Source organism: Daphnia pulex, chromosome 10, assembly GCF_021134715.1.
Source record: "Daphnia pulex isolate KAP4 chromosome 10, ASM2113471v1".
NCBI classification, from domain to species: Eukaryota; Metazoa; Arthropoda; class Branchiopoda; order Diplostraca; family Daphniidae; genus Daphnia; species Daphnia pulex.
Window position 1 is genome coordinate 13458430 of NC_060026.1, and position 11666 is coordinate 13470095.

General features: G+C 36.2%; 1 protein-coding gene and 1 long non-coding RNA gene across 17 annotated transcripts; one reads left to right on the top strand and one right to left on the bottom strand.

The window, feature by feature from the left end:
* The first annotated feature begins 1024 nt into the window (after window positions 1-1024).
* LOC124203668 lies at window positions 1025-11553 on the top strand. Of its 15 annotated transcripts, none has more exons than XR_006878575.1 (18): window positions 1034-1238; window positions 1364-1699; window positions 1815-1964; window positions 2034-2112; window positions 2181-2352; window positions 5946-6007; window positions 6086-6334; window positions 6488-7037; window positions 7245-7404; window positions 7536-7702; window positions 7756-7918; window positions 7979-8148; window positions 8220-8550; window positions 8613-8747; window positions 9169-9291; window positions 10296-10375; window positions 10442-10562; window positions 10986-11553. It is a non-coding gene; the product is annotated as an uncharacterized LOC124203668 (long non-coding RNA). The 15 variants fall into 15 exon arrangements; XR_006878580.1 differs by lacking the exon at window positions 7245-7404 and having other exon boundaries at window positions 1035-1238; window positions 8220-8318; window positions 8411-8550; XR_006878582.1 differs by lacking the exon at window positions 7245-7404 and having other exon boundaries at window positions 1035-1238; window positions 6488-6698; window positions 6869-7037.
* On the bottom strand, window positions 3191-6116 carry LOC124203667. 2 transcript variants are annotated; one of them, XM_046600412.1, is made up of 10 exons: window positions 5935-6116; window positions 5194-5806; window positions 5068-5130; window positions 4921-4977; window positions 4734-4805; window positions 4439-4573; window positions 4283-4348; window positions 4117-4221; window positions 3904-4053; window positions 3191-3845 (listed from the first exon to the last, which is right to left on the bottom strand). In XM_046600412.1, exons 2-10 carry the CDS (start codon window positions 5804-5806, stop codon window positions 3364-3366), a joined length of 1743 nt encoding a protein of 580 aa, XP_046456368.1. In that variant the 5' UTR covers window positions 5935-6116; the 3' UTR covers window positions 3191-3363. The 2 variants fall into 2 exon arrangements, with proteins under 2 accessions (XP_046456368.1, XP_046456367.1); XM_046600411.1 differs by having other exon boundaries at window positions 4283-4351; window positions 5935-6031.
* Window positions 11554-11666: the final 113 nt, after the last annotated feature.

Sequence of the window (11666 nt, forward strand, 5' to 3'; positions counted from 1 at the left end):
TTCACACACCGTAAATTTGTAAGTGAACCATTAACATTTCAATAGTGAATTTTTTTGTAAATATAGCTTAGATATCCCCCATGTTGTGTGAATTTTTACAAATTTCTGTGTGATCTCTAGACACAATCTATAAATTCCTTTATTAAACCCCCTTTTTGCCCATTTTCAGGGCCAGGAAACAGCGTTTCACGATTTTCAGGCCCATTTCAGAAAATCTTGAAACGCTGTTTCCTGGGCTTGAAAATGGGCAAAAGGGGGTTTAATAAATGAATTTTTAGATTGTGTCTAGAGATCACATATAATTTTTAAAAAATTCACACAACATGGTGGATATCTAAGCTATATTTACACAAAAATTCACTATTGAAATATTAATGGTTCACTTACAAATTTACGGTGTGTGAAGACTCATATCAGTAGGGAAAAAGGAAAAATAATGGCTTTGGTAGAGTGTGCTTGACGCGCCACCATACGGCATAGGACGCGCATCGCTTCAAGGGGTTTATAGCCGTTCGTAGTCTTTACCCTCTTAGTCTGTGACGCAACTAACTGACAGTTTACGTATTTGCTACGTGATAATGGGCCGGATTAATCGACCAAAAACAAAGTTGTGCCTTCTTTTTTTATGGTAAAAATTAATTTATCCCTTTTCTCCCTCTTTATCAAAATAAACCCAAGAGCTAAGTGGCAGCCACAGAGTATTGCGATGCACGTCACAGATATCAAACAAATGATTGAATCACGGGGTCCGCATAAATCAACAAACAAAAGAAATATTCCATGTTGTTGGCTGCCATGTTCTCCAATGTGACAACTAAAATTTATTCTTACGCTATTTTTAATTACATTTAAGTTTGAATCGACGTTTCCATTCCTCAAAATTCCTTCAGAATGTCCCATCAGTTTTATTATTATTAGATCGTAAACAAAAACATCATTTAAATTTTATTTCCATGAAGTTCTTCATTTGACTCCGAGAGGGCAGCGCTGCTCTTTGAAGTTTTGGCTTTGGCAACACTGCACTGACTGCACGATCCAAACAAGAATAGCTGCCGCCTTCAACCACGACCACGCGAGATCTGAGAATGTTTCGAGTCGGGGGGAGCCTTAAAAAAGTAAATCTGCTGCAGTGATTTTCAGTCAAGTAGGATTTGTATTGAAGTTAAGTAAAACCTTGGTAATTTCACGACCTAAAGCCGAAAAAACGCAGGAGTTAAAATAAACAGGATATTTGTAAGGTAGAAAATGATACTTGAATCGAGTGCATGACTGTTTCTGGCATGTTTTTTTTTTTAGATTCCAACGACATTAGACTTTTTTCGACCAAATTTTCTTGTCTTGTTGTAAATTAACTTCTTTGTAGAATGCCATTCAAAAATGCCAGGAAGAATACTGCACGAGTGTTTACCAATGTCCCAATGATAGACCAGTATGAGTAAACTTTTCTAACAGATGAGTTAAGAACCATTCTTTTCACTCTACAGAGAATCTTAGCAATGTAATGTGCTACTAATATTTTATCTATTCCTTGCAAATGCAATTTGTTTTATTGTTCGTTGTCAGAATCAGCATAGGTTTGCCTTTTTCAACATGGGAGAGCAGTTCCATTGAGCCTTTGCTGACTTGCAGCCCATTATCATCCTTCAATTTTATTATTTGAGTTGACACAATCGAGGCAACCTTATGTTACATGATAAAGGTAAAGCAACACTTGCTTAAATCTTTGTTTTCTGTTTTGCTTTGCATTTTTCTTTAAATATTTCATGCTTGATTATTTTATTACTAAAGTTTTGATTTTTTCATTTGATTCGTAGGAGCCGTTTGTGGTGTTCAACGTGCAGTGGATTTGCAGCCAGTTCCGGTTGGTCATACTCTTTTTAAATTGCTGCTTCGACACTTCCGGTGGCTTGAAATGGTTTCTGTACACCTTGAAATTTAATCGGAGCACTAATATTGATCAATAGGTGACCCCCCCCCTCCTCGACAAAGTGTTATCTAATATACGTGTAATAAGTACCTGTCGTCGTCGATAGAAGGAAAAGAGGAGACTTCAAAACTGAGTTCCAGACGAAACCGTTCCTCCCAAAACTAGTGGCAGGCAAGATACCAAAAGTAAGACCCAGTCATAATTTGGCTGTTTTTGATGATTTATCTAATCTCAAACGAATACCTTCATGCAGTGGACGATTTATGGAAGCGTGTCTCGCCAGCCAAGAAATTTCCCAAGTTATTGAAAGACATTCATCATTGAAAGACCGATCCGGACCGATCCATCACCAGAGCCAGTATCACCGACACTGAAGAGGAATCACCCAACGAACGTCATCAAAGTGGAAGCAGAGCTGACAGCAAGTAAGAACCTTTGGTATCTTTCTCTAACCTTACGAAAATTCCAAGTTCTACTTTGGGTTGTGACTTGTGTTCAAATTGGTTTCATGGCCGTGTCGACATCACGAGAGATATGTCATAGACGATCTTAGAGTTTGTGTGTAATATGGGCTGTAAATACTCTGGAACTGTTGTCATTTGCAGTACGATGACTCACAGTGGTCGCGGATGAATTAGCAATCCTTTAATTAACATGATTTGATTGAATTGAATTGTTGGTTTCTCATTTTGAAATGGCCGTTGCTGTTCTTTGTTGTCATTTTCACACCGAGTGAATAGATGGCGCGTTTGTCCATTTCATGCGCCACGTTCCGCGGGTTCCGTGAACTTTATTAATTTAAAACTCTGAAGAGGCGATTTTCAACTGCATGTACATCATGCACGTGAAACTGAAAAGATTTTGAAACAAATTCCAATCCTCAAACGAATTAGAAGCGAATGAATTTTCTTTAATTTCTTGTCCGTCCTGATGTCCACTCCGCATTTTATAAAAATGGCAATCGAAATTGCTTTTTATTTGCCGCGTCCCCACTATTGTAGAGAGAAACGTGCAAATCTTTATGCAATAAAAACAATTTTAGTAGCATAAACAGTTCAATTTGTGTAGCCAAATTCCCACGCAAAGCGAATTTTTTGGATGAGTGCATAACTGAAATGCGAATTCCCCAGTAAAAAATTTATTTGAAAATTCTTATCCGTTACCGATATGAATTTGTATTTATTTTTAGTGCGACCAGCATTTTTTAAATCTGGCAATCGAAATTGATTTTAATTTTTCGCGTCTTCATTTTCGGATACACACTTGAAAATTGGTTTGTGTATTCAGTAAATGTTATAGCATAACACAGTTAATTTTTGTAAAGATGCTCACCCCTTAATGAATTAGAAACAAATGCATTTTTTTTATCCCCCCTTACATTATCCGATAAAAGTTTTCGAGTCGATGAGGAGATTTTGGATGTTGAACACTAAACTTTAAAGAGACTCCACAATTTCCTCCTCCAACATGAAACCCGTGAAATGATTATTGTGGTTTTCGTTGTCACTCAGAAACTGACAAGAACATGTCCAGAAATCAATCTGCACCCAAACTCGATCGCCTTTTTTTAAGTTTAGCGTCGACTGAAGGGTCAGCGGACTCCATTGATTATCGATGGTGTTTGCCTCTTCAACATACCCCAATCCGATTTGACCCCCGTTCAAATAAAGAACAACTCCTAAACCAACAAGAGTTGAAGAATTTGAAAATTTGGCCATTCCCGTGAATGAGAAAAAATAAGTTCCCGGTCGCGGTGCCGTGAATATCCCCGATGTCAAATCAATGCCATTTCCCTCGTTCACCCGCGCCAACTCGAACGGAATCGGAGTTTTCGTTGTGACGAACGAAGAATTTCTTTGGACGTAGAAATAGACAGGTGCTGATTTGACATCGGCGTATCCAATCCATTTCTGTAAATCTGCAAATCAAAGAATTAGACAATAAAAAAAAGGCAGTACAACGAAAACTTGCCGTACCATTCTGATTAGGATAAAAGTCACAGTAAACCATTTCCATCTTCTTCGATCCTTTGACGGAGAAGAATCCGCTCAGTTTATGTCCTATTTGTTGTAGATCGTCACATGAGGTTGGCATTTTACCGGTGTCAACTATAGGCCTCGTTCGGGCTGCACAATTATTATTAAAAAATATATTTTTATTATAATTAAAAACTTAATTTATCATTTTACCATTTAATTGTGTTAAAAAATCAGCAACGACAACATTTGTGCTGTTCAATTCCGTTCTCGTTGAGTCCAAATTTGTTGTTGCAGTTTCCAAATGACTTAAAGTTGCTGAACAATTTCTTTCGATTACATTATCATAATTTATTATTTAATTAAATTTTGATAATACCGCTCAGTTCTTTTCTCAGATTGTCTTCGGTGGCTTTCAGTTTATGATCTAACCGTTGCGAATTTGCTACTTAGTTATAGAAAACAAAATTAATTAAATTCAAACGAAATTGCGATTTTTTTAAGAAAAGCAAAAATTCAAAATAATGTCTTTTACCGTTTAATTTGGTCGTCAGTTGACTCAGATCATCGACTATGGATTTCGTGTTACTTAATTCGATCCTAGTTACGGTCAATGATGTTTTGGTGGCTTCCAACTCTTTTTCTGTGATTTCCAACTTCTTTTGTACCACTGCAAACAAATTCTATTTTGACTTCAGCCATTTGAAATAATTTTTTAAAGAAATTAACTAAATTTGATTTTTGTTATCTCACAAAGTAAAGTCCCGCAATTGAATACAAAAAAAAATCGCTTAAGAAATAGAAGGATCGTCAGTAATTATAAAAATTACCCGCTAGATTTTCTTCAGTGACTTTTATTTTAGCTGCCATCCGTGAATTTGCTTCAAAATCCCTTTTAGTTTCTGAAATCATAAAATGTTTGTTTATTCTTTTTTTTTATCTTAAAAAAAATCTTTTAGTTAAAAAAATTGGCATACAATTTGAACTCTTATCGCAATTAATTTTCGTGTGAATTACCTTCCTTAATGGAGATCAGCTCTTTCGCAAATTTAGCTTCAAGATTTGCCAATGATTCTAAAAATGTTTGTTAAATTACTAAAATCAGAGCTATTTCATTAGCAAATTGAATTGTGATTATGAATCCGAATGAATCCATTCAAATACCTTTGAGTTGTACTGGAAATTCACTTTCTTTAGATACACCAACTCCATCAATGAAACAATCATCTTGAAATGCAAAATTAAAGTTAAATTTTTTTTCTGTGAATCTAGTTTAAAAAATCAGCCCACCGTCGTTCAATTTTGGCTTAAAAGCAAGTCGCAAATGTTCGAATTCTTTAGGGCTGATGCGCAGTTGAGTCTTGACTCGATCACAATCTTCCCGTGTCGGACAGATCAAGGTAAACCTGAGTGATAACTGGTTGGCATATGGGAGCCACTCATTAGTCAATGAGAAATCAGCAGATTGTTCTTTGCTGGTCAGCCTGATACTGTCGAAATCGAAGACTTGCACTTGATCGAGCTCGATCTGTTGACTGAGGAGTTGAGTAAGGTGTTGGGCCACTTTTTTTCTGAGTTCTGGATTCCAAATTGAAAAAGTGACACTGAGAGTTCCATGGGTGCCCGTTTGATTGTTAATAGAAGCGACATTCAGGTGACGTAACAGAGCCATCGGCGAGTAGAAATAGATTGTCTTGCTGTTTTTAGTTGTTTGACTGTCGTAAATGTTGATGCAGAGGGACTCATGCTGCACGGAGGAAAGTTTAATCGGCAGCGGTTTATCCTGCCGAGTATCAGATGAGGTGGGACCAATTAGAAGATTGGGTGATTCTGAAGAAGCAAAACTTGTCAGACCAAGAATCGACGCAAGTAGTATCAGTTTCCATGACAACAAAATCCCCATCTGTAAATGACATTTGAAATTTTTGAAATTTTCGAAATAACATGACATTATTAATAATAACAAGGATGATTGGTTTACTAATAATTATGCATACATGTACTATTTAATTTTATTTAATTTTTTACTACCTTTGAAATAGAACTCTGATCTTTCGTTGTGCTTCGGTGAAGAGCAGCTGAAGTGTGACGGTATGAACTGAAGGTCAGATCTTATGCCAAGAAATTTCGTGATGCGACGGTCTTAAACGAAACTATTTCTTTTTTTGTCTCGTTCAAGCAGTCTTGTCACGGCCATTCGCCATCGCCTGAGGAAAATGAAAACTCCTGGCAGAAACCTAGCCTACCTTCTCACTGATCATCCCACTACCCATCTTTGGAAGGACTGTATTTCCACAACCTTGCAAACAACGTAAAACCGCAAACACAACTGTCAGGGCATTAAAATATTTTATTCGTACGAATCAACAACTGACACAAGTTATGCTAAGGAACTATCAATAGAAAAAATAATAACAAGGAAAATTTCATCGTAAGCACAGCAAAGCATTTAAAAACAAATACTGTCCCATCCTACTGCTGTGTCAATTTCTATTAGGATACTAAGTTAAATTAGGCTATTGCGGCAAACATACAAGGTTACTAAAAAAATTACTGAAATGTTTCCAATAATCTGGCCATTAAGAATTAGGGCAACTGATTGGTTACGGCCGAGGCGGATCCGGTGACAGAATTGTTATGCAGACGGTATTCAACACTACATGGCCTCCTCCTAACGCCGACTGGCCAGATGGTTCCACGCGAAAAATAATACAGCTCTGCCTGGCTTTATTTTGCTTCTTCGATGGAGAAATAAAACAATTGCCAAATGGCTGAAATAGTTCTATCAATAATAGGTAAACCGAGAACAAATTTATACAGGATTTGCCATGGCTTCGGTGTCGGTAGTGAGTGAAGCAGCGATGACACGATTCATTACCGGCAAGTTAAACACGAAACTTTATGTCAACGACATTAAACATTTCAAGCCAAGCAATTGTGCAACTATTAATTTCCAATCTTTTAGACGACTTAATTTTAGAAGAAAATATAGAAATGCAAGTTCTGCTGTGGATCTTCTCCATCACAAACCAAGATCACATCTGCCGGACGAATTGGCTAGTGGTCGCTGATTTTTATTCAGTAGGACGAGTTGCAGTAATGGCATGGGATCAAACAATACGCATCATTACAAGGTAACTTATAAATATGATTTCCTTATGCTTCCAGCGTACCGGTACTTAGCTGCACCAATTATTTAAAATGCTATGTAAAAGTACTTCAAAATCATTTCAACTGTAGTCTGTACTAGAGTTAAACGATCTAGCTGCCCAGCAAACATCAAATTGTTCTCATACTCTTTCAGTAAATTGAAGTAGTTAAAATGTTTATTTTGATTTAAGTTTTCTAGCTTTGCATATCATCCAATTGAAGAAATATGAAAGGGCAGTCAAATGAAGCAAAGAAAATGGATAAAAGAAACCTCCAATAGCCAGTCAAGCTTTCAGTGTTAGAACTTTCAAAAATGAAAAATAAGACATTTCACAATGTGAAATTGGCTAGGTGTGTGAAAACAACAAAGAAAAACGCTCAGATGTTGTTCTGCCCTGTTCTCCATCCTTGGCGGCTTCGTTCGAACAACGATAAATGAATACGTTAAATAGTGATTTCTTACTTACTTTATCTTTGTACAGATTGGACTTAAAACTCGTCACTGAAACTGAGCTGAGAACACTGGACCGACAAGATCCCAATGCCCATTATAGAGCCGCCATTCCCAACGAGTTTTTGAGTCGATTTATTCAAAAAAAAAAAAGGAAAAGCACACTAAACAAGGTGGAGATCTTTAATATAACAGTTGGTGAGCCTGGAATAAAACATTAATTTCTGCTTAATTAATTAATCTATAAATAGGCGACCATCGAAATTCCCCGGGCTGTTTCCTCAATATGGAGTTATGGAAACACATTACAGATTCGAGGCTTTCTGTATTCTCTCCAATAATAAAAAAAAACTATGAGAATTATATCTTCTCCAGCTAGATAATTTGACTGCTTAGGACCACGAGCGTTAAGATGTAAATGGGAATTTTAATTTATTGGGTGTGTTTAGTCTGTTTATTTATTTGCGTACACAGTAGTATTTTTGTAGATAATATTCCTGCCCCTTTAATTACGCCTTAATAAAGGAAACGACGATGTCTTTCATGATATCCAGTGTTTAACAACAGGATCGGCCCTAGACGAAATTTACACACCCGTTCCTTCTCCCTCACACAGACAGAGTATTGCAAGTCGTGCTTTCTCGGTAAGTAATTGGATATGCATAGTGTAAGATTCTTTTGTATATTGTTTTAAATTTCTCGTTCAAACTTACAGGACCAATAACCGGGGTTTTAAGCTGAAAGCAACCTTCCGCTAGTCGTTCGTTACGTTCAGTCGTTAACGGATGCTAAAGACTCTGTCGGCTGTCACTAGGTATCACTAGGTGGCTACAAAAATTGTGTCCACCAGGTGGCAGAGTGTCTAATCACGAGTGACGAAATTTTCGCCATTTGTTTCCGGTGCAGTTGGTGAGCTTGTGTTAGAGAAATGGATGCCGTCGCCGTGCGACGATCAAGTATCACTGTTTTTTATTACGCCGGCTTGCGTGATCTAAGGAGTGGCCATCCAGAGATGAATGTAAATTCGTTGCCTAGTGTTATTTTTGGTAATTTATTATTGAATAATGAATATTTTATAGTGAAATGTGTGATTCATTTTATTGTTTAGCTTACAGTAGCCATTGCACTCCACCATTACACTCAACATGTGGTCAAGATAAACGTTTGTCTGCAATGATTAGCCACTTCCGTTTATCAAAGGGGTATCAAAAGGGAAACGAATGAAAATAGAAAATCTGAAAAGGTAAATGTGTTGTAAGTGCGTCATTCTGTGTGTTATTTCTCTTAGGTCTCACATTTTACCCAAATATCTGTCTTCGATAAAATTTAGATTGTTAACATTTAAATAAGAGTTAATTCTTTGAGGAGAAAACAAGCTATTCATCTATGTTGCTGCTTGTTCTAAGTAATCAGAGGTTTTTCATGACAAATTGTATGAGTATTGCATTGAATTTAAGTTTATTTTGTCAAACTAGAATAAAAATTTGGCTTGAATTTTTTTTATTTTAGTAAAATCTTTTAACGCGATAGGCATTTTAATAATAGTTTGATTGTCACTTAATTTTTACCATTAAATAATTTTTCTATGACAAATTCTCTTCATATTTGTTGTGTACGTTTATTGTAAAGTTTATACTAATTCCTGTTGTTTCTCCTTTTAATAGGTCATGATCAGATCTATGGAAAATATTCTAGAGAATGAAAATATTCTGTCTAGGGAATTACGCCTCAAAAGAAAGAACTGCGGTTGCAATCTTCAACAATCTTGCGTAACAATAGAATATCGCGTGAGTGTCAAGTTTTTTTTATTTTATTTTTCTGCTTGTGATTTTTGTTTCTAATTTTACTTAGTCTTGATAAGCTAGAGCAGGGATCCTTTTCAATTCCTTTTGCTGTTTTAAATTTTAAACATTTGTTGTTTACAACACTACGATGGCTTAGATTGTTTTCAGCAGTTTCAGTTACTTTAACTATACACTATTCTTGTTTGTTTGCAATACTGAAAAAAATTATCGAAGAATTCTTCGTCAACGTAAATTTTGTTATGCCAAAAAACAGTGCAGGAAGAATTCATCCCGTTAACGCTATTTCGTGTGCCCTGACACGCAGGATACGACTTACTTGTAATCTAAAATTGAGCGAAGATGGTAGACAAGAGTAGCAACGCAGAAGCTGCTCTCCTCTGGAAGGCGTTAAGCGAAGATGAAATCAAAGTAAATTGCAGTTGGTTCCGTGTCCTCCACTTCCAAATCAGTCGCTCTTTTCAGAGCCTTGACGAATTTGTTAAATTGGTCCAACCATCACAGTCTGAAGTTCCTTTGATGGATTTAATCGTTATAATTTAAAAAAAAAATTGATTGTTATTGGCACCATGTTGTTGGCTGAGACACTGAAGTTTGATTGTTATTGGCACCATGTTGTTGGCTGAGACACTGACGATGACATCTTGTGGCCAGGTTTGTCTTCAGTTGTTGGGCGTAGGCTAGCCCTTTAAGGCCCCCTACCTTCTTGGTTCATTGTCAGTTGAATCATGAGGTTCTGAGAGAAAGAGTCGCCATTTTTAGACCCTTTTTATTTTTTTGAGGTTTTGAATTTTGATGTTGGCTATTAGCTGGATTGCCACTTGTGAGGCATTTCTTAGAATGTGGCCAGCATGTGGTGGGTCTTAGTTGGTTCGGGTTGGCGGTTCGTGAGCTTGCTATTATTCTTGATATAATTGATTCGATTAAATCCTATTGCATGTACAGTGAAAGTGGCCTGAAAGTGTTTAAATTTCATTTTTTAATTGTAGACGAATTTTGATGCTGAAAGACTTGGAAACCATGCTGTCGACCACGTTGAGAAGCTGAGTAACATTCTGCTTTTACAATGGTAAAATTAACAATTAAACTGATTGAAATACATGTGGATCATAACATTTGTAATGTTTGATTGCAGGCACCTCTTAATAAAAGGAACTTGAGCCATCCAATCTAGGACTTCCATCAAATCGTGCAGGCTGCTTGGAAGTCGCTTTTACCTTTGTCGTGAACATCATGAACACATACACTATTTGAAGGTGACAATCTAATCCAGTTATAGATTTTACAATTAAAATGTGATTAAGCTTTGCAAACATTGGTTAGTTTTAATATTTGGGGATTTTGTCAAGTCAACAGCTATTTCCTTCAGGGTTGTGTTCTGTTATGGATTATTTAAAGGGGAGTTTGTTGCATTCAAGAAAGGCAGATTCTGAAAGAAGTTTGGTTTATTTGTTCTACTGTAGAGTATCCTTTAAAGTTTAAATGGATTTGTATTTAAATGTTAAATGAGTCATCTAGTTTCATGTAAATTTGTGAATTTAAGTTTCAACAATAGGTATAAGATAATGTTGCCAAATAATATTTAGGTTGAATATTTGAAGTGATGTGTAGCATATATTCTTTTACATTTCATATAGCATTTCCAATGATGCTGAAGATTAATTTTACTTTGGTTATAGGTTCATGTTTACGTAGCAGACTAGCAGTGGTGTTGCTGTCCAATGTGGCGTGTTGTTGCAGCCTATGGTGGTGAAAGATATCTGCATCAAGTTGCTGTTCCTTGTGCATCCAAGGTGCTGCTTTTGTGCTACAGAAGTGACATCTAATATTGTGTTTAATTGCTATTCGTGTCTTCGCAGTTTACCTTTATATATTGAGAAGGAACAAAAAAATAGTAATACGGGGAGGTTTATGTCAAACAAATAATAAACATGTCCAGGATGGGGGAATGAGGAGGAAGTTGGGGTGGGGTATTTGGTTATGATTTACTAAAAGAAGTGAGGTATATTTTTAATGAATATGCAGTACTTGGTGATAAAATCTGTTGTTAACCTATACCTTCCTGTCAACCTATACTTTCCACTTACACATCCACTCCTCAAACTCCATAAGCACCAACATCAAATCCCACATCCACTCACATCTATTCCTAAAACTCCACCATCTCCAACATCAAACTTACACAAACTTACACAATTGTTGTATATTTAATCATATTTATATTTAAATAAATAAATTGTCATTGTATATAATTTGTATAACCTATATTTATTTTGGAACACATGCAAAATAAACAATTCAATAAACAGAGCGTCCGGTTCAAAACAATTTTTTTTTGTGCGAGGCTTTTTAGAAAGCAA

What these genes read in the sequence shown, in the direction of transcription:
- LOC124203667 (XM_046600411.1), bottom strand. Translation starts at nt 5,806, where the DNA reads ATGGGGATTTTGTTGTCATGGAAACTGATACTACTTGCGTCGATTCTT. An exon ending in TAAGCCAAAATTGAACGACG is followed by an intron (nt 5,131 to 5,193) that starts GTGGGCTGATTT and finishes TTGCATTTCAAG; the next exon opens with ATGATTGTTTCATTGATGGA. An exon ending in GCTGATCTCCATTAAGGAAG is followed by an intron (nt 4,806 to 4,920) that starts GTAATTCACACG and finishes TTATGATTTCAG; the next exon opens with AAACTAAAAGGGATTTTGAA.